General features: G+C 38.2%; 2 protein-coding genes across 4 annotated transcripts; one reads left to right on the forward strand and one right to left on the reverse strand.

Moving 5' to 3' along the window:
• Nucleotides 1-147: 147 nt before the first annotated feature.
• reb (rebuf) lies at nt 148-10,076 on the reverse strand. Its single transcript, XM_017072446.4, has 6 exons — nt 9,679-10,076; nt 3,319-3,460; nt 3,094-3,251; nt 1,870-2,530; nt 749-1,127; nt 148-685 (listed from the first exon to the last, which is right to left on the reverse strand). Exons 2-6 carry the CDS (start codon nt 3,424-3,426, stop codon nt 681-683), a joined length of 1,311 nt encoding a protein of 436 aa, XP_016927935.3. The 5' UTR covers nt 3,427-3,460; nt 9,679-10,076; the 3' UTR covers nt 148-680.
• Nucleotides 10,077-21,850: 11,774 nt separating this feature from the next.
• Nucleotides 21,851-22,795, forward strand: LOC108008155 (uncharacterized). 3 transcript variants are annotated; one of them, XM_065863389.2, is made up of 3 exons: nt 21,851-22,097; nt 22,163-22,343; nt 22,425-22,795. In XM_065863389.2, exons 1-3 carry the CDS (start codon nt 21,864-21,866, stop codon nt 22,505-22,507), a joined length of 498 nt encoding a protein of 165 aa, XP_065719461.2. In that variant the 5' UTR covers nt 21,851-21,863; the 3' UTR covers nt 22,508-22,795. The 3 variants fall into 3 exon arrangements, with proteins under 3 accessions (XP_065719461.2, XP_065719460.2, XP_016927432.4); XM_065863388.2 differs by having other exon boundaries at nt 22,163-22,339; XM_017071943.4 differs by having other exon boundaries at nt 21,856-22,097; nt 22,163-22,339; nt 22,392-22,795.
• The last annotated feature ends 225 nt before the right edge of the window (nt 22,796-23,020 follow it).

A 23,020-nucleotide genomic window follows, 5' to 3' on the forward strand; every position in this document is an offset into this window, starting at 1 on the left:
AAATCCATCAAATATTTATTTACTTGTGCAAGGCACAGTACTCCAAAATATTCTCACAGATTAACCAAATACAATTAAGGAAAACCTTATTGTTAAAAGAGTTTAGATATACTTAGACAGTAACGCATTCAAAATAAAACACAAACATTGACTTTCCAAACTTTTTTAATGCGCACTAATGTCGTTTACATGTTTTTAATTCGAACTTATTTACATATGAATTGTATGTACAGCAAAAATAATAAGAAAACAATAAATCGAACTCGCCTAAAGTAGCAATTAATTTGCTTATGACATTCTCAGCCCCCCTAATGAATTTCGGGCAATCTCTCCGTGCGTTTTTCGTGGGCTCTAGGACATTCTCTCAGTCTTAAACGATTTAAGAAACTATGGCAAAATTTTAATTACTCATTACAAATTGCATAATCAATAAATCTCTCTGCTTGCCTTAAAGTTAACTGCGGTTAATTAGAGTTAGTGCGTATTAAGTGCGTCCGCTAAATGGCTGCACTTCGCTGCATTTATCACAAAACTGAGCGAAATGCACTCCACGGTGATCCAGTGTTCCAGGGATCCAATGATTTGTGGATCCTCAACTGATCAAACTAAATCGTAGGCTTTGACTAAATAATGGTAGAATTAACACTAGACGATGAATAAATTAGGGCCAGCCAGGTCGATCATTCTGAAATGGGGAAAAAGCAGCCTTAGATTGGATTCTAGCTAGGATCTTCATGAGGTGACCTACCGTGTGCGCTGATCAGACTACGTGCATCCCAGAGGGACATCTGCGACTGGGAGAGACGGTGCTGCGTTGGATACAATTTGTAGGGGAAGTACGAGTGGTGGAAGGTGGCGATGGGAATGGGCTGTGCCGGCTGCAGGAATTGCTGATGCTGGTGCTGGTGCTGGGCCGAGATCTTCCGCGAGACCTTCGGCTCCTTCTTGGGCTTGCTGGCTCCTCCGGGGCACGGCTGCTTCGACGACTTAATGAAGTTGGGGATCCGCGCCAGCAGGCCGCAGTAGTACGGATCGTCCTGCTTCTTCCTCTGCTGCGCCCCGCTGCTCTTCTGCCGCTTCTTGTCCGCATAAATGGGCATCAACGATCCGCCAGCCTCGTAGTCGGGCTGTAAGTTCATAAGACACGTATTTAATATTATTAAGGGCAGGTATAATACAAATTCATTGGAAAAACATTTAACTTAACATCCTAAATTTCTTACTAATCACAATTTAACTAAAACTTCTCCCTAAATATTTTTACTGTATACTACATCTTTGGTCAGATTAAAAGTGGTAAATTAAAGAAATTAATACATATGAGTAATTCGTTTATCACTTCACTCAAATAAACTATTGGGTCAAGTTGACCAATATTAGTTAAATCGACCCATCGAACTGTCAATTTTACGAATGAATAGTTACTCTCAGAACAACTAAATATACACAAATTACTATTTTATTGTAGTTTTACTATTAAATAGCAAGAATAAGCAAGAACAAAATACACATCACTATTTTGAAAAGTTATAATCCTTTCTTTATAGGTACGTTACTATCAGTATTAGTCAGATTTACCCATAACTTCTTTTGTGGCTATGTAAATTGTAAATCAAAATGCTAGGAATATGAATTTTCTTTAAAGAAAATAAGAACAATTTTCATTTATATTCCATTTTGACCTTCCTAATGTTTCTGAACGTAACAATTTCACTTATTCTTCTCCTGAATAATTAGGAAAAATTAAAAAACATCGGAAGATGTTAAGGAAAATTACGATTAGTCTTTCTTTTTTATCTAATTCTTGTCACAGTTCAAACAAGAAAACTTGTACTGGGTAGTAACTAAATTGTTAAATTACTAAATTACCTTGGGCACATATGGTCCCTCGTTGAGGAAGGCGGCACTGAAGATGCTGCGACGCCCCTTGCTGGAGTGACTCGAGTTCTGTGAATTCTGGGAGTTCTGCGAATCATCCGAGGCGGCGGGCGTGGGATAGATCAATCCCACTTGGCTCTCGATGGTGGAGTAGGGATCCTCGCTGCTGTGCGTCAGCGGAACTCGCACACCCATCGCATCCATGGACTTGGGCATGGCTTGGAGGCGACTCCTCAGCATATCCATGGCCACCACATTGACCACGAGTATCCAGACCGGGGAGTTGATTAGATTGTTGTTCGACTTGACCAGCGACACGGCGGAAAGGCACTGGCGCTCCAGTCTGCCGCGTTCCGGATAGGTGCGCGCAAACTCGCGGTTTATGTTCGTCTGGAACTTCTTCATGTCGAAGAGTCGGGCCGAGGTGCCCGCGGTGAGGGACATCTGCGGCATTTGGATTATGTCTCCACCGATTACCGTCTCCTCGTTTCCCTGCGAAGTGCTGTTCACGTAGATGCTGCTCTTGCCGTACCGCTTGATGAATATGTTGCCGGTGTCGTCCATTTTGATCTTAAATCCGTCGCCAATGGACTTCTTGATCACCTTCGTCTCCGCATCACGCATGGGGTTATCGAAGCCATTCAGGCCAATGCTGGGGATTTAGGGATAGAAAATAAGTCGGGTTTCAAAAGTATAATTTTCATTTCAGCCGAATCTGTAAAAAGTTACGATTGTAATCGACAATCAAAAAAAGCTTCTGGTTTGAAGTAATTAGTAAATGTTTTTAAATTTTAGAAAAAAAATATTTAATTCAGTAAAACTTTATTTAAAAAATTTTCTTTGTGAGATTATTATTTTTATAATTTATGTTTTTAGCTTAAAATCAGTATTTCTATGCCTTAGATCAGAACCGTAAATAAAATTTGAACATTATTTTTTAATCGCAATTGCGTATGTCGATTCTAAGTTTTTGTTTTTTTTATTAAAAAAAAAAACAAATCCATTAGTTTACAGTCCTTTCCTTAGATATATTACTATATTTTAAGCTGTAGTTTTAATAAAAAAACACCTTAGAAAGTTTATACAACTTGACTTCATTAAAATTGAAACCAAAAAAGATGATCCAATTGTTTTTAGTACTTTTGGCTTTAATAAGATGATTAATGCGGCTGAATAAAATAAATTGTAGTTTTATTATAGTATACTCAAACTCACCGCACTCCATCGAACCCATTCTTGGATCCATTGATGGTTATCACAGAGGAGCGGGCGTAGGCCTTGGCCACACGTCGGTTCTTCTCGAAGACGATTATCTTGGCCCAGATCTCGTCATCGATCTGCTCCCACTTGGATAGAACCTCGTTGATGTGGTCCTGCGCAGGGTAATCAATAATAAGGAGTCAATAAACTACAAATGAGGTCTAATAGATTAAAACGCACCCTGAAAAGCTTCTCGCGATCGTGCCAGACGTCTTCCTCCTGCTCCTCCTGCCCGATGGCATCCAAATTGTCCAGGGAACGCGATATGATCTTGCGGCGAGAAATCATCTTGATTTCTTTCTGTTCGCTCGATTCGTTTCCTCTGCAACGGTAGAACATTTTCGGAAATTATTACAAAATAATTATAAGAGACAATTAACTTAAGCCAGCAGCGGGTGCGAATGACTTTGATTGGATCTGGCTGGCAGTTGAAATGAAATCACCGGCGAATGGGACACGCACTGAAAAGATTATTAGGCAATCGGTCCAATCAATCTGCAAGCCAATGAACTCTGCGCACGGATGTTAACAATGGGTGATTTTTGGTCTTGGTTTTTTATTTTTAAAATTTTTATTTTAGTAGATAGCTCCTTGGATCGATCAATCGATCGAATCACCAATGTCACCGCCTCTAATTGAACGCCGGCGATGCCTTGACAATTGTTTGGTGTTAAACACATTTTGTCGAACACTGCTCGAATTTTGCATTTATTTTGCTGTCGGGTCAACTGGCTTGGCATTTCAATTGGCCATTTGGGGTTTTTCTTCAAAGTCAGTCTGATTTGCTTATGCACCGCAGTGCCGTCAGCGTTGTGTGACAAAATCCAGTAGTGGTAGCCGCCTGTCAGGTGGATTGGCGGTCAGCCACGTGATTGGCATTAATGCCGGGCCAAATGCGATTTACCAATAAATGTGTGTCACATACGAGTATACCCATTCCGACGAGTGGCAATGAAAGTGAGTCTGTCTTGGGGACTCTAGCTCCCCATTCCCAATCCCAATCCTAGGCGACATTTCTGAGCGTGGTCATATTAAGGGCACTACATGCTCGGCATTTTCTAATGACAACCCCCTAGTCGTGCCCTAATTTAAATGTTTTCCAAATTACCCAGAACTGCAGGCTGTTCTTTAATGGCCAACGATCGAGTTTCCCGTCGAGCATTCACAAACAACGATCCCAATCCATTGAAGCTGCCGACTTTGGCTTTCTATTCGCCCAAGCGTTGGCGTTGGTTCTTTAATTAACGGACAGAGAATGGCCATAAAACCTGATAGATGTCACGCACTTCTGTGTCGCGAAGATCCGTTTTTTGGCCAGAAAGAAATTTCAAATTATAACTGGTTTTCTTTTTGGCAAGACCCCTAAGATTTATGGCAAATAATATTCTGTAAGAACATGTAGACACGCCCACGAGCCAAAGATTTTGACACTTTTGTGGCTCTGAGAAATCTATGAGAAATGGGGAGAAAAGTTCTGGGCGAGCACCAGTTTTATGTTTCTCGAAACGAAGTGTTGAAACCTTGTAAGTTTCTTCATATCAGAGATTTAATGTAGATTTCTTACACACTCAATAACCTTTTGAAGCCTTTAGAATTCCCGTGAATTGGCAAACAGTTGTTTAATTTGAATCCAAGCCACTTTCATTCATGACTCAGGGGAACTGCTGTTGATGATGGTCAAATATCACAAAGATTTAATTGCCTAGCCACGACTTGACCTCTTCTCGACTGGCAGTTAAAACCCCAAGAGCAACATTCAGTTCTGTGTGCTTCATCTTCTATTTTAAAGCGATATGAATAAGTTTCTTGGCGTTCCTACGTCAATGGGGTTCTGTTTTTTTTCTACTCTTGACAGACTGTTTTATATTGTATAATATATACGCATAACATTTCGTTCTTTTCACCATCGCCGGTGAGGTTCGGCTGGGTTTGTTTTTTTGTTTTTTTCTCTGCTGCCGCTGCTTGGCTAATAAGTATATAAAATCTTTTTGTATGCCGAACGTGATGTTGATTTTTTGGCGATGATCGCATTCAACAACAACAAGAACCACACTCACCAGAAATATCTGTATATAAAGACAGGGATATGAAATTTAATTATCTAGCTGGCCTTTGGTTATGAAATATATAAAATGCATTAAATAATAAAAGCTTCTTACATGGCCAGCAGAAACAGATGATTTATCTTGTTTGCTGATTTATTAACCCGCAGTTCGCTATGCTTGTTTGGTTTTTTTGGGAACTATATAGTTGAAATGATAAACAAAGCGGTGTCTTGAAAGGAAGAGCTGCCCTTTGGGAGCTGCAGCAAGTGCTGATCGTGGAGTCTTTCGATGCCCGTCAAGTTCGTGCCTTGAGTCTTTCGATTTAGCACATTTTCCGCATGCCGATACCCGCTTGCAATTAATTATGTAAGCCCCACAAGGTCGCGGCGAATGTATTTTTAGCAACGCGGCAACTGTTCTGTGCGTGAGTACGCAGTTTATTATTGGTTTATATAGAACCACATAGTCAGCCGTACCAGTTCCCCAAGGCCGTGGCGCAGAAGGAAGTCTTTCTGCGATCTGGGCTCCTTTGTCCGCTTGCTAAGCCGCTTAGCATTCGGTTAATTGGCAACTACAAGTAGTATATAGCCATGATGGCTATGAGTCAGTTGCAATTGCGCAATTGTATGGCTTGTGCCATTCTGCACTTCTAGGCTCCGTTGCCTTTCAAATGGGGGCGCGTGTGCACCAGTGACTTGTCATCTAGAGACCCACACCCAAATGTAAGGCATCTAGCCTTTCAGCTGCTGTTTCTGTTACGGTTTCTGCAAGTTCTTGACGCCCCGGCCAACCTTGAAAGTGTACCGAACCGAGCTGAACCGAAACTGGAGTTCGCATACTTTACATGTCCGGCTGGAACAAGTTTTTTGGGGGGGCTTTTTTTATTCGCGGGCATTTATCATCGTAAGCAATATTTCTGCTCTTACTTTCGTATCTCGTGGGTAGATGGCAATAAAATGTGTATTTTCGGTTTTCAATCAACGCAAGTTATGAGCACTCAACCACCTATCCTAAATGAGACATTTTAATTTAACATTTATTTACAGCTGCCACCGCCCGAAATTGTCTTTTAATGGCATAATAATTTAAATTGAAAACAAAACAAGAAATCGAATAAAATTGTTTGCACAATGTCGCGGGCGGCTGTGCACTTGTTACTTCTTTGAGGCAACGCAACAAAAGTCAGTCAACAAACAACACCATTAGCAACAAAAACAAAGCTGGCATCTGTGGCTTACATTATTATGAGTTGGCACTTTATTTCGTCTCCATGTGAGCAGGGCGACAAAACAAAACAAGCCCCACCGGCAGCAAGAAAATGAAAATGAAATCGCATATTGTTACTGAGGAAGATGATGATGATGAAAAAAAACAGACATATATATATGAAGGGGCACGCAACATGCAAGAAAAACCAAGCGAGGAACTCATGGATGAAGAGGCTGTCTTGGACGCCCAAAACGCTGGGCACGTGTGAGTGTCATAATCTTCGGGGGGTCTCCAGATATATGTTTATAGTCTGTATCTACAAGATAGTTTTTAGTAGGGTAACTACTGAGTACATGCAAATGTGTACTATTTATACCTTTCCTATATAACTAGTCTACAAGGCATATGCCTTTGAGACTCTTTAGTCATATAAATAAAATAAAATAATAATTATTATCTATAAAGTACCAATGCTTTAAAAAAATATTTATTAAAATGCCCCTGAGGCGTGTTCGCTGTCGTATTGATGGTATTATTATTTAAGATGTAATAGCATTTTTGCACTGCTTGGTTCTATGTTAAGCCGCTGATTTAGTAACCATTGATCCGATTTGAATACTTGCATCTTGTGTAACTAAATATTCTAGCATATCCATGGTTATATTTTTATGCATATTTTTATTGTATGGCACTGTAGATTTAATAACTTACAATTTGAATACTTTGCTTTTGGTTTAAAGTCCCATAAATATTGTTTTTTGAAATATTCTCTTGACCTACGACCAAATTTATTGAGCAGATCTCAGGATTTGATATTTTTTAACCTTTGACAGTTTGATAAACTTAAGTTTTCTGCTTTCATCTGATAGACTTCTAATTAGAAGTTGACTGTAAATGTGCCATTTTTCTTTGTAATCATTGTATCTGCAGCCATCTGTCAAAGAGTTCTTTTGAAGACCATCTAGATCTCGCAACTTTAGTAAGTTAAATGCTAATATCTTGGCACCGTTTGCTGAATTTATGGATGGAAAGTTAGGGCATTGGGGCTGCGCCATTGTGTGGGCCTGCTCACTTGCTCCAATTCTGGTTCGGATTCGGATTCGTATTCAGATTCGGATTCAGATTCAGATTCGGAGATGGAGTTGGAGATGCTCTGCTTGCGGGGCCAGCGACTCCCCACTCGGCTTTCATCTTTGTGGGGCTCTGCACAATGCGGCGTATGCGCAATGTCTGCTCTGTCACTCGATGTGCATGTCAAGCCGATGATTGCATCACCATTGCAGCAAATGCTGCCACAGCAGCAGCAGCAGCGGCAGCGGCAAAAGTGGCAGTGGCAGCTGCTTTGGGGCAACGTTTTTGCGGTTGGAAAATCGGCACACGAAAATTATAAATTCCGATTTTCACTTGCCGTCTCGGCGCCTTTCATAATATTTTCACTTATTTCTCTCCCATTGCAGTGCTGAGAATTTGCAATTCTCACCAAAGTATTTCGTGCCAGGAAGGCGTCCAAAAAATAATACAAGAAACAAAAAAAACGAAAAAAAAAACTGTTGCACAGCACTTTCGTGTGGCTTTGACTTCCGCTTTTGTTGCCATGTTGCCATTGAGTGATTATTATTACCCGACATTGTTTTTAATGTTCAAATTACTTGCAAAAATTCGGCTTTTATTTGGCCAAGCACGTTTTGGGCCTTGGCATCGGTCTATTCTTAGGCCTCAACAAGTGGCGCACAGAACTCTTGTGTCCCCAGATAATTCCACGCGAATGAAGATGCCTTGACTTGCCTTTTTTCGGCTAATTAAAAGTCGACTTTTTGTGTTCTCAGACATTTCATTAGTCATCGATTCGATTTGTTTATGCTAATACCATTTGGCAGCCAAACACTGCAATTGATAATTGGCAGTTGCCCATGATTCATGACAATCGTACAGCGCCGAATTACATCATGGAAATGAAAACTCTTCAAACCGATTTATGCCAATCAATAGCGGCCACTACAATGCAGCCAAAAATACAATTAAAGAGCAGGAAAAAACTCCACTGGCAGGCACTTCAACAAAGGCCGCTCGCACTTCTGATATTTTGTATTATGTATTTTTCCCCCCCGCTTAATTAGAGTTCATTAAATTCGGCTTCGGTTTGAAATTGAGCCACAATCAAATGCGTAATTAACAATTGCGTGGATAATTGGGTGTAAAATTCTAGCTAAAGTGGACATAATTCAGGGGCGAGTGACTTAAGTGCTTGGCCAAAATGGCCCTCGAATGTGGGCCAGGCCAAAACCCTCTACGACTGTCCTAATTAGGGGCTTTCGTTTGGCATGCAAATAAGTCTTTCTGTTTACATAGATCTCCAGATGAGGAGGGAATGGCGAATCCATAACAAAGACCGCGAAAAAAATAAACGGCGAATAGGCCAAAGACCCCCGGAAGATGGGGTCGATAATATATACTATATAATATATATATAGTTGGCTGAATCACTTGGCAAGATCGCCAAGATCTCGGCAGCCTTACTTATTTTATTTTTGGGAATTTCGTATTCGTATGCATTGAATGTTTCAGACAAAGTGGAGATTACATCGCTCATAAATTCTGGCCAAGGCAAGCGGCCAAAAGCCGCACTGGGCTGACATTTTTTTGGTTAATAAAAATATGAAATTATATCAGCGATAATGCTAATCTTCGTGTAAATTAAGCACACGCATTTCGAATGCGATCGCGAACGGGTTTTCCCAGGGCCAGTGAAGGTTGTTGAACAGTTTTCCACTGCACTGCCAACTGGGTTTTGACTCGGTTTCCATTCCATGTCCGAAGCAAAGAACCTTTTGTGCAGTCGCAAACAAAAGACTCAGGCAACGAACTTGATTTTGTAATTTACATGCTAACACACATTTGCCCCACTATAATACAGCCATATGTACTATATAGCATTTGGCTTTGGCTTTTCAGCTTAGCTCTGCCTTTATTTCACACTCATGGACAGCGCGTTTCAGTGGCCTTTGGCGTTTAGCACATCCACCATAAAACCATGTTTATTTATAAGACACCACAGAATGCTAATTAAAACCTGTGGCTGTCCGCTCATCGGTCTGAAATCTCGACTTGGACAATTTTGCAGCCAGATGATTGTACAACAGCATTTTAAGTGCCAATCAAACGATCTTCTCCGCTTGAGTGTGCATTCATTTCAATTAGCAGCGAACGACAAAATCAATTCCTTCAAATGTCAAGGTCGCGATTGGGGATGCTATTGTATGGTATGGTATTATATGGGATGACTTACCCTGCTTCAAAGTGCAATGCTTTGTATGGGTATCCGTAAGTCCCCCGATTGATGCTGGATTTATTCCCAAGTACTAAACAGAATTGTACTTGTAACGCCCACAATCAATCAACCAGCCAGGTTTCTCCTCAACTATGTACTGTTTTTTATTTTCTTTTATTTTAAATATTATTGTTTTGTTTTTTTTTTTTTGGATTTGTCTTTCAATCTCTATAAGCACAACACTCTCAGAACTCTGCGCTCGCGACGATTACGATTACGATGGCGATTACGACTTCTACTGAGCCTCTGCTGTGGGTTAGTAACTTCTCGCTGTTAGGGCGTTAAATTGTTAGGCGGTTGGGAAGCGCGCGCAAGAACCGCTCGCCTCAAGCTGCGTGTTTCGACTGCTCGGCTAACGGTGAGCCCCACAGCAAGACAGCCCAACTTGTTGGCCAAAACTGGCCCGAAGTTCCCCAGCCGAAGTGCCAAACGAAGCTCAATCTTCAAGCGAACACGATTGCGAAGCGGGTTCTCAAAAATCCCGCTTCTCTCAACACTCGCAGAAGCCTGCCGACTGTCAAACAAGAAGGTATACGAAGATTCTTTAGGAATCTCTAAGAAGCTTCTTCAAGAACAATGATACGGATTCTATAAAAGCTTCTTCGCCAAACAAGATTTGATTTTTTATGCTTGTTCATTTTAAATAACTTGTTTTTAACTTTCCTTGTTCTGAAATGCTGATATTCAAATCAGGAATACCTGGAAATTTTAAATGTCATGTTGCTAATTTAAAGGAGAAAGTAAAATACTCGTTCTTTGTGAAAAAAGAACAAAATATATAAAAAAAATACTATGAACAATTATGCATTTTAATGTTTGTTTATTATTTATGGTTATCACAATAAAAGTTCTTGGTTGATAATAATACGTTTTTAAAATACACATAAATTTTGTATGAAATAAATTAAAATATCTAACGGTAATTTTAAAAGAAAAAAATTCTTATACAATGTAAATTATACTTAACTAAATATTTAAAAGAACGACATAATTACAAATTCAAAAGGTGACAGAAATTCTAAAATAATAAAATGGTAACTTATTAAAATGGTTAAAATAACAAACTTTATTTTTTAGTCTAAATAAAATTCTTATATGTAAATTATAATTAATTAAATATTTAAAGGAAAGACATAATTACAAATTCAAAGGCGTACAGAAATCTTAAAATGTTTACTCATTAAAATTGTTAAAGTAGTAACATTATTTTTTAGATCAAAACTAATAATTCTAAAAGTGGTAAAAATTAGTTTTTTCTAGCAAACCACTTTAAAAAATTAATTTTTTTGTATTGTTTTGTTTTTATTTTTATTTTATTTTAAAGTAAGTAAAGTTATGTTCCTGTACAAGATAGAGTTCAGAATACATTCAAGTATCGCCAGCTTTACTGCTTGGAAATTTAAATTTAGGTATTCTTTTATTTATTTTCGCATGTTGAGCGTGTGAATTACTTTTGATTTGTTTGGCTCGCCGCTCTGGTTGCGGATGTGTCAGTGGCTCAAATCCCCTGGGTTATTCCCCCGGTTCAGCAGGCTTCTCTATTTGGCTCTGGTTTCTTTTTTTTTTGTTTCTTGATTTTTGATTAACCCAACCAGCGACATAATTCCGTCTGAGATTCGTTCGTTTATGGCAGTTGGCTTATTTGGTTGGCCAGCATTAAATGCAATTTATGTGCTTTAGACTACGAGTTGGCCAAAGAGGTGAATCATGGGGTAGGGGTGTGGCGGTCACTTAGCATAGAATGGCTATATGGCTATATGGCTATATGGTTCCATCCCAGTGCTGTGATGGATTTCCCTTTCACAAGTCAATTATCGGGGGCTGCCAAATTGACTGGGCTGAGCTCACATAGATGGAATGCCCAGAGATCGGGGTGCTTTAAATAGAACTCCTCGAGTGTCCGGCTGTCATAATCACAATGTTCATGGCTATTCAATCACCGCGGTGAATACGTATCGAAAGGCAGCGTTGTGCGGCAATAATTGCCCAAGAATTTCATATACTCGCCAATGTACAATGTACAGTGTATATTCGCAGCTCGGCTGACCATGTTGTAATCCAAATATAATTTTTTTAGCCACTGCCTTGTTATTGTTTCTTTTTCGTTTTTTGCTATTTCAATTAAAAGCCAACGCCAAACGGCAAATGGCAACAGGTACAGTAAACAATGGCTGTTATGGGCCGGGTGAAGGGGAAGGCTTTGGCTGTTTGGAGCATGCCAAGCAGGTCGTTGTTTTAATAATCATTACAAATTGCTTTTGGCATAGCGGACCAACGAACGACCTTGCTACATTAAAAAAAACGCAAAATAAAAAAAACGTTAGTTTGGGAGAAAATGGCTAGAGCAAATACCTACATACAAATTGAGAAATTTGCAGCCACTCCATATATATTTGCTAATTGAAATCAAGGTTGGCTAAGCAGGGATTTGCCTTTTAAATTCTGATTTTAAACAGTGTTTTCTGCACAATTATTTGGCTGCTCATCGCGCTAAAATAACAATAATATTAACAATAATAATAATAATGAATTGTTTGGGCGCCTTTGTTTTAGCCATGTTGTACAAACAGTTTCCGCATCGCAGTTGTTTGCTTTGGCTTCTTGGTGCGATTTAAATCGCCAGCGTTAATTCGTGCTGACACACAAAGAAAAAAAAAAAGAGCTGGCTAAAAATAATGGCAAATTCTTGATCTCGCCTCTCAAGTGGTTAGTGTGGGCTGACGGCGATCAACGTGGCGTATGATTGATAAGCGAATGGATCTAGCCCATTTCTGGATTAAGCATACGTCATGGTGGCCGCCCTTTGGCCTATCTATAGCCAATCGATCAGGGAAAGTCCTTCACAGAATGGAACTATGATTCAGCAGCTTGGCAACTGTGACGTAACTCGAATTATAGCAAACTCATTAATTTGATACGTAAATCAGGTGTCAACGACTCGAAGAAACCAAAAGTTAAGGTCGCCACTGCAACCTTCAGACTGTAATTTCACAAGATTGTGACTCTTTTTGGCATGCAGGAGGTGCTGTGCAATTTAAGAGCTTTTTAACGCCCGGCGAACACTCGGGCATGCAGAAACCGATCGGTTTTAATACCAAAAATAAAATAAGACAGAAAAACACAAAAACAGAAAAACCAAAAACCGAAACACCACATCAAAATCAAAACAGTGGGAAAAGGTTTCGCTCTGGGTGTGTTAATTGAACCGCCAGCAATTTCCGCATACGCAGCCTTGAGGCCTGGGAAACTGTTCAACAAACCCATTCGACGGCCACTTGATGTAAGCCAATTTTCGGTAATAACTTGGCACTCAATCCGTTTGAGGCGTTAACAATTATGTTAAGAACTGGCTAGCGATGACGCGGTCCAAATCTGAAAGTGTCCGAAAATAGCTGCCCAATTTTATGCTAATTGACCTAGCGGTAATTGGTTTTAAATACATGTGAACTTCCATACCTGAAATTTCAGGTCTTACATGATTATCTCAATTCCTTAAGAGTTTAAAAATTATCTAAAAATATTTCAAAAAGTCAAGGACGGGTTTAAAATTGTTTTGTTTTGAAAGTGTGTTTGTTTTATTTAAAAAAAAATATTTAAAGAATAAATAATATTATTAATAATAAAAATATTTATTAATATCAAGCTTTATGCAAAACCTTTAAAATAAAACAAATTAAGAAATTAAAAAAATTAAATGATGTGATACAATGACAAGATAATAAACCACATAAATTTATTTATGAACTCATACTTATTCTTTGTAATAAATTGATGAACATATTTATTTAATAGGCATTTTTATTTTTATTGAATATTTATACAAAATATTTTACATTTATTTAAATTACTTGTTTCATTTATAGCATGTCTTATTATTATTCATACCAAACAAGTTTCCAGAACCAAACTAAGGAAATATAAAAGAGCTGTTGAAAATAGTTCTCATAAATGTTACAACCGTCTGTGTTTTGGTATCGCATATTCGATTTTTGGCGGCCTTGCCCGGGGCGAGCAAAGTTTTTAAGCCGATGACTCAGTAGAAGACTTTTCACATGTCAACGAACAAAATGCCGAAATACGATGGCTATCGCCTCGAATCGGGGGAGAGATGTGGAGTCTGCTGGCTGGCTTGTTCGATGATATCAGAAACATGCGCCATTCATTTCACACGGCCGCAACGTGCCGAGGTGCAGGTACAAACTGCATCTGTGACTATATCGCCTAGGGAATCGGCAACACGCTGACTTGCAACACGGCCAACAAGGTGTAATTAACTGCCACATGCAACTGGAGTGGTGATTCGAGGGGGCGCCATTAGAAGGAAGCCAGCTAGTGGCACAATTCCCCTAATCGCAATTGGCAACTTGCACTTTTCTTGGCCAGCCATTAGAAATGGAGCCAAGTAACCAGAACAAAAAAAAAACCACCAGAGGAACACTCCAGTTCTTGGAGTTCTCGAGAGCACGACAACTCCGAAGAGTAATTGCGCACATAATTCATGGCTCAAGGCCATGTTGTTGCAGCAAATGAATTTCGTTTTCAGCACCTCGCTCGAAGGATGGGTTCCCGTTCCCCCATCTCCATTCCCATACCCATTCTCATCTCAAGACGGGCTTCTTTGTCCGGAAGATGGATGGTCTCGGTTTCGCGGCTGCTGTTCTCTGATAGTCGCGTTATGGCAGCTTATTAATCAAGTTGCTAGGCGAAATTAGCACAAGCAACTGAAACCGAAAGCTAAAAGACTCAGACAACCAGTCAGCATCGCAGAATGCCGTCTGCAATAGGCGATGTAAGTTTAATTATAATAAATGTCAGCTTTAAATATGCAATTAAGGCAAATGTAGAATGCTGCCAGCGATGGGGGCAGTTAATTGAGAGAGGTCCAACCTTTGAGACGCTTGTAAATTAAATTAAATTACATTTCTCAGGCAATAAAATTAAATGTAGTTTTATCTACTGCAAATTGAGCAATAAATATACAATATTTTTGTTTAAACAGTTAAAATTAAATTGAATGGAATTATGGGTAATAAAGGTTAAATATATATTTACATCTAAAAATACTCCTTTATTTATTACAGAATATAGATTTTATATATCTGATTTTAATAATTTTTATATCTAATAATACTCCTTCATTTATTAAAAAGCTAGAACATTTCCATCTGATTCCGTGTCAAACATAAACCAATATCCCTAAAATGGAAAAATGAGATCCTTTAAAAAAAAACCTGCCTATAAATAGTTCAATCTTAATGGAATAACCAAACTCGAGTGGCAGAAGCAGTGGCGATAACGCGCCACAATCACTCACTGGACTATTTATAGAGCTGCCGGGGTATTCCCGATCATAATTCTCGGCCCAAAGGGATCGGGATCAGGCTAACGCCAGAGTTCCTGGCCCCGTTGACGCTGCATATTTATCGCCTGCTACTTGTAATTGCCACAAATTGTATGACGTTTTTATGCCATTTGCCTGCTGAGGCATGAATAATTGATTTACACCCTGTTTGTGTATTTGCCCTGGCATTCTCGTAAATTCATTGGTCAGTAGCTAGTAGCAAGTAGACAGTAGTCAGTGCCTAGTAGCCATCCTTATCGTTTTCGCTTTCTGGCCTCCAAGTGGGCCCATTAATCAGAAGCCCCCCACATATGGGGTACGAGTGTACATATATCATGGGCAGGCGCCCACGCTCTCCTCTTTCATGGGGATGCACTCTAATGGTTATGGCAATGTGCGACATAAATCATCCAAGTCGAACTGGAAGATCGGTTGGATTATAAACCATTCTATACGCCTCACACTCCCCCGATTTCGATGGCAATCGCGACACGCGTTGAAACTGCAATTAGCACAATCTCCCACCTTAATCTTAGAACATTAATTAGTTTATTTAAAGCGACTTGAAGTCGACTCGATCTTAGCGTCTATTGCATGGACGACAACTTAATTGCGGTAATTATGCATTAGCTCACATCGGAATGATACGGGTATTGCTGCTCAAGAGATGACCTTGTCGAGATGCTTATCGAGCGGCGATCTATTTGCACACGGGGGTGAGGGTGATGATGTTGCAGACTTGGGCGGGGCGATCTCTATCGGTAAATAGTAACTACTTTTTTATAACTCGCGTCCATAAATATGGGTCTTAGCCTTTGACAGTAGATTTCTCGATTTGTTATAATTTGCTCATTCTTAGGAGATCATTATAAATTAAATAGTAGGTTGAACTTAAATAATTTATGGCTGATTACAACATATTTAAAAAAGAAGTTCTTTGGTTTGTATGAAGCTTAACTTGTGACTAATTAATTTGTATATTAATCAAAGTTAGCCAAGGTAAACATAAAAATGCGGATATTGGTGTTTCATTTCCGTCAATTGTCTCAGCTTGGGATCCTTCCATTTAGCCATCCAGCTGGGTTTGTCGGTTAAGATGGTCCTCTTCCCTATTAATCTCCTTTAAATTAAAAAAAAAAATCCTGGTGCTTTACATTGATAAATATATCGCGAATTTTGTAACCATTTTATATGAATTGATATGAGTATATAAGAATAAACATTATGTCATGAAAATCGTTTGAAATCTCTTTCGAAAATGTATCAATCATATTAATCATGAGATAGTTGAATGGGTTAAATGTTAAATGTTCGATAATTTTTGGTCACAACAAATGATATTCAATCTTTTGTGTGTTTCGTCACGACTCTGTTACTTCTTAAAGTGGTGTTTGGTTAATAAGAAATAATGTATAAAGCACTTTAACCCATTTAAAGGCACTGTATTGAAACAGGTACAGGGAAAAAGTTCAGATGGCCCTTAGTCTAAGTAAGACACTATTATTAACAGTTTTTTTTAACGATATGGCTTTATATACTATCTATTATTGTCATATCGTAAAAAAAGTATTCAATTTTTTTATTTTTATTTTTGTTACCTTACTCAATTTTCCAGCTTAGATACACATTGCTTTAAAGCACAAACAATATAAATTGAAATTCTTTTCTTTGTTTAATTTCTCCATCACCCTATCCCTAATCTATTTCTAAAACTAGTATCACGCGATCGGCAAGCGTGTTCTTAGCCCAATCTGCATACTGGTATCTAAATCTGATCTAAACGCACACTAAGCCTGACTAACTACACATATATAAGGTGTAAGTCCGACTAAGCCGCCATATGAGTATGCAAATGCTGGCTGTCCTTGAATAAACATCGTTGAGACATATGATACAATACAAACCGTCATATGATCAGAGGCAAACTGTTGTATTTTATGACATCCAGCAGCCGAAAATAATTTGGCTGGGTTCTATTGTAACCTGTTTTCGGAATTTATTCATTTCGACTTGCGTCAAGAGGGGAATCGTACGTATCTAACATCGGGTCGTGATATCAATCTTTATAGTTCAAATATAAACTTAGTTGGCCCGCCCGCAGACAGAAACCGAAAGGCTTAACTGGCCACAACTCTTGGCTTCTATGGATCCCGGTGCCAGCCTCAACATCATCTTGGGATCGGTTTGGTTAAAATTAATTCTTTTAATGCCATCCAGCTGCGTGTGTAGTTGGCAACTGAAAATAAAAGTGATTCGTTTCAGCTTAATTTGTGTGTTTAGTTATACCCTTTGGTCGTAGAGTATAAGGGTATACTAGTTTCATCGGAATGTAAGTAACAAGTAGAAGGACCGACCCTATAAAGTATATATATTCTTGATCAGGATCACAAGCCGAGTAGAACTAGCCATTTCCGTCCGTACGAATGTTGAGATCTCGGAAAATATAAAAGCTAAAACGTTGGGTCTCGGCATGCAGATTCTAGAGGTTCTTGCGCAGCACAAGTTTATTTCATAAGGCTGACACGCCCATAACGATTAATATTTTGTAAAAGTGTAAAAGATATTTTGTTTTGATTATCAGTACCCATCATGCCAATAATTGTTTAAATCTGACCATTTAGTTAAAAGTTATAGGCCAATAAAGTGTGCTCTATCGGAAACAGTCGATTTTTTGCATGCATATCTCCATCTCCCTCGCACTACTTATGGGTGAGTAACGGGTATCTATTAGTCGAGTACGTCGCCTATAGCGATCTTTTTTGTTTTATATTTGTTTTTACTATTCCTATGGCACTACCATATCATCGGCTTAAACTTGTTTTGCGCCGCTGATGAATGCCCATCTGTTGCCGCTATAATTGTTATTAATCTGTTACTCTTTAATGGCATAATTAAATAAAAATAAAACGCCAATATGTAAAGCAGGCCCACGCCTCCTATTTTTCTGGTCGCTTGAGTTGAGGCGCAGACATGTTCATGAGCACTGTCCATCAAAAGCGCAATCTACATACAATGATCGATCTACAAATCGAAACCACGAGAGGTGGGCGTGGGCAAGCTGAACCTAGTTTGCTGAAACAAGAGATATATTTTGGAAGTTGATTTTATATCGAGTGGAAGAATGGTATACACTCTATTGTTAGTACTTAAACCAAGCGTATTGATTTGTTTTAAATGATACATTTTATTAAAGACAAAGAAATAATGTATAGATTTACAATACATCATTATTTTGAGTTAAATATATTTATGATTTAAATTTCACCTTGTATTAAACAAAACTATTGAATTTAAGACCACCCTTGAGCATACTCTATCCCATATTAATTAATGTTTTGTTCCCAAATTACTATAATTTATGATTTCCCAAATGCTTTGCTAGCCAATAAATTAACTATAACTCCGCCAAAACATATTGGATGCAAAGCAATTAGTGTGATTTCCTATTTGGTTAATTTGCAGAAAATTAAAACGGGTGTGCTGTAGCATTTTGGCATTTGATTCCGTTCATTTGTTTGCGGGGCTTGTGCCAAATCGAGCAAAAACCACAAATGGCCAAATGGCAGCAAACACAAAACGGAAGATTAATGAAACTCGAGTACATAGAAATCGGCGAATCTGCGGCTATATGGCAAATCCAATGTTAATGGCGCTTTAAACCGCCCAAACCGTTGTCAAAAATGGCTCGATTCTCTTGCAGTTCGGTTTTTTTTCGCCAAACTTTTACTTCCGCCAGCGAGGAAATATTCATCTTTTGTGTTTCTACTGAATGGTTTAATTGATTTTCTGCACAACGCACTTGAGGCGACATTAATTGCTCGTCGTAGGCCCGAACAAGTAGCATTTGATGTCTATGGAAATATATAAATAAATTGCTTTTAAATGAAAAAAGAGATTAAAATAACGCATAATTGAACAAAGGAGCCAACAAAGAACGTTTATGGCTTCAAATGGATTCGTTGCCCAGGGCAAAGTTAGAACGCCATGTTAATTGAATTAACCAAATGTATTATGCTGCATTTAGCAAAATTAATTTCCATAAATGCTCAATCGATCATTATTATCATTAAACGATTCTGTGCGAGTGAATTTCACTTTTTGGTTTCACTTTTATTATTATCTTCGAAACTTGTTTCGCTCTTATGACATAATACACCGTCTAGTGAGTGAGTTACCCTAAACCAAGCCCCATACATATATCCGGTTCACTTCTAGCCGCAGTCGAATGAAACAGTTGAGAATTTTTTAGCCAAAAAAAAGAACAACACTTATATTTATTAAGTTTTATGCCAGCTGCCAGAGTGCTTAGTATTTTATTTATTCCACGGGGGGTAAACTAGTTTTTCGTGAAATATGAAATGTCAGTTTAGTAGGTGCTAAATGTACAGGTAACTGGCTTTCTGGGAGCGGCTTTATCAATCTGAAAAAGTCGTCACAGTTTAATATCTTATTTTACTACCTTGTTGTGAGTTCAAAAGTTCGGGACTTCAACACAAGCCGCAAACATTTTCAGAGTTCAACAAACGATGAGCTAGAAAAAATCATGTTACCAAACTTATTGGCTCAAGTTTTAGACATCCGTTTGATCTGTTCGAGTGTTTGCGTTGCTCTATTTGAGTGTTTGTATATATATGTTTAATCCACTAAATGCCCAAATACATTCATTGTTTTTTTGGCAGCCTGTAAACTGGTTCGTTTCAATTCGAGAATTTGCATAATGTATTTAACATTTACCGTTATGCATTCATAATGAAATAAATCGAGAGAAATTGAATAAAAAGCATGTGGCAAATTCTTTTAACTGAAAAAGAAAACGAGTTTAACCAGAACAAGTCAATTAATATCGATATATAAATGCATATGTAGATCTCTAGCCGAAAAAAAGTTGACTTAAACTTGATCGCGTCTTGGCAACCGCAAGTGCAATAAAGCCCGGCCGAAGATTTTTGTAAATGTATATTTTGTATAGGTACCCCCATAAAATATTTCTTTCTGTTCTTTTTTGTAGGAATTTCCACTGACTGGCAATGCCGTGTGATGACCTTGCGGTGCCGTTGTTAATGCACTGAGAAAAAGATACTGCATTGTTGAGGTTTTTATGTTTTATGTCGGTTATTTATTTTATTCAGGATCAATAGTACTTTTTAAGAGAATAAATTGTTTTGTAATCTGTTCCAAAAAGAATTGTTTTAGATATATTTACAGTTTAGGGAATATTCAAAATATTTAGTTGAGTTTCTCGACTGTCAAATATCAGTTACACAGCTAATCTATTGAACTTATTAACTTATTATTATTGGTCAAATTTTAACCATTTTTTGAGTAAGTTATTGCAATGTATAAATTGCACTAAAAAAAATATTTGGCGCCCAACGTTTGTGATTTGTGTCATTCGGCAGAAGCAAACAATGGTAAATGTTACCTATCTAACTTTGAAAGCTAGATCAGTATTTATTAACAAAACCAAATAGCATTTTCAGTGCGAGACAGATTTTAGGCGTTATGGGTGTTGGTGAGCGTTAATGATGACGACAAAAATAAAATTTAAACATTTGTTCTAGCATTTGTGGGCATTACGGTGGGCGTGGCACATCTGCGCAGCACAAGTTGGGTTTAGACCATGTCGTCGGTTCCCCTCTTCAAGAACGCTATAAGGCTGGGATCAGATGGGACGTATTCGAGGTTTGGGGCCTTGTTAGTAAGATAATTAATTAGTCGTTTTCACTAAAAAAAACATTAACTTTTTAATATTTTTAAAAATATTAGTGAGAAATATAACAAACTCAAGATTAAGCGTCGAAAATATTTTGCACTAACAAAATATGTTTGCTTGACATTCCACCTCGATCAAAATTTTTCAGACTTGTTACATTTTTTACTGAGGCTCAAAAATGAAAAAGTTCACTTTTTCCCTAAGTGTTTTTGAATGCTTTTTTGTAATTTGGAAGAATTTATTATATTTCTGCGTGCAAAGAGAGAGCACGATACCATATGGGTTAACAGGCATTGTAATGTTAATCCGTATCTGTACATCTGTAATTGCTTCAATTGTATATTCGACTTTATAAATGGGATCGGTCATTTGTGGGATTAGCTAGCTACATTTTTAGTAGTGTTTTAATAGATTTAATATGAAAAGAGCTGGAAAGGATGAAAAATGACTCTCCAGCGATAAAATGATTTTGTAAAAATTAATATTTGTTCATCCTGCTGAAATAGAATCCCTCTCTGCATGCCAAAACCCAGTTCTAGCTTTTATAGTTTTCGAGACCTCGCATAAAAACGGACGGACATGACTATATCGTCTCAGCTAGTGATCCTGATTAAGAATATGTATACTATACTTATAGGGTCGAAATCGTTTCCTTCTATGTTTTAAATACTTTCTGACGAATCTAATATACCCTTTTAATGTACGACGACAACGGGTATAATAAACATATTGATCGTTGCGCCAACCCTAGATTATCGAATTAAGTTTTCGTGTACAAAAAGTTTGATACCAAAACGTTGGTATGTTGAAAAGCTATTTGTGAATAATTTTATAAAACAGCTTAAATGTAAAACACAATTTGTTATACGGCCCTTGAACCGGAAACCTTTAACAAGTTTGTTGCATTTAGTTTAAAGATCAGATTTGTTATATAGCGGTTCTTTTCATTTTTTTACATCTGCGTGCAAATTTAACTCGCGATTTAATGTTTGATTGGGGATTTCGTTATGTTAATCTGTAATTACCTTTCACAGTTTTCCAAATGCCCATTTAATATAAATGGAGGGTACGATCAGTAGGGAGGCAAAGATGTTTAAAATTTCGTTGATTCTCGTCATGGCCGTGTCCGGAACTCGAGCCGTGGATTACTTTCTGGAACTAGAGGAGCTATATTCGGAATGTACCAATGGCCCGGTTGGATCGGTACCCCTTGACGTAGCCTTTAACGTTGACAATTTTCGGTCTGTTATAGATGCCGATGGCGTTCACGTTTCGGGAAATGTGACAACCGTTTGGGATTTCGACCGCACCGATCGCCTTTCAGTAAATTCACTCCTCCTTAAACTTCCTCAAAATAGATCGTAAGCTCATACCGAATGTGTTTTCAGGGCAAGATAAATGTTTTCCGCTATAACCGCGGTACATGGGAACCAACATTATTCAACTTAGCCACGCATAAAGTGTGCAGTGTGATTTTTGATAAGAAGTCCTACTGGTACAAATGGTGGTTCCAATACATTGCAAACCAGGAGGAGATACAAGAGAAGTGCATCATAACGAAGGATGTAGGTATAGTGATTTGCTGTTATTCCGTTAAAAGACTAATTTTAATTTCAGACTGTTTTGGTGCACAATCCTTTCGTTGTGAAGCTGGGTTTAGACAATATTTCCGGTCCGCCTCTTCAAGGACGATACAAGGCGGTGATCATATGGGAACTATTCGACCAGAATAACGTACGGAGACCGTTGTCAACGTGCTACGAAGTTAGAGGCCGTGTTGAGAGAAAATAAATTATAATTCATTTACACTCCATTACGGAATAATGTTTCTGGTATAACACCAGTAGACATTGGGTGGGTTATGCACATTTTTTTTTTTTTTTTTTTGTATTTGCACGTAACAATTGGCCGGAATTGGACTGTTGTTGTACAGATCTGTAATCAAAATTATCAGTATTAATCGAGGATTTGTATATAATTAAACTAAGTTAATATAATTAATAAAACCTGCCCCTATCGTATATCGACGTTGTTTTGTACTCTGAAAGTACTCTTAAGAATCTGTTAGCGTTTATGGTTAACGGACATTGCAATGCTAATTCGTATTAACCAGTATTTCATAATCCATGATTTCTTGTCAGATAACAATGTTCATATTTTGCTGAACTTTGTAATTGTCTTGAATTCGGGACGCAGACTACATGGTGATCCTTGAACAGATATATTCGCTCGCTCAGGTCACCTAG

This window comes from Drosophila suzukii, chromosome 2R, assembly GCF_043229965.1.
Source record: "Drosophila suzukii chromosome 2R, CBGP_Dsuzu_IsoJpt1.0, whole genome shotgun sequence".
Classification (NCBI taxonomy): domain Eukaryota; kingdom Metazoa; phylum Arthropoda; class Insecta; order Diptera; family Drosophilidae; genus Drosophila; species Drosophila suzukii.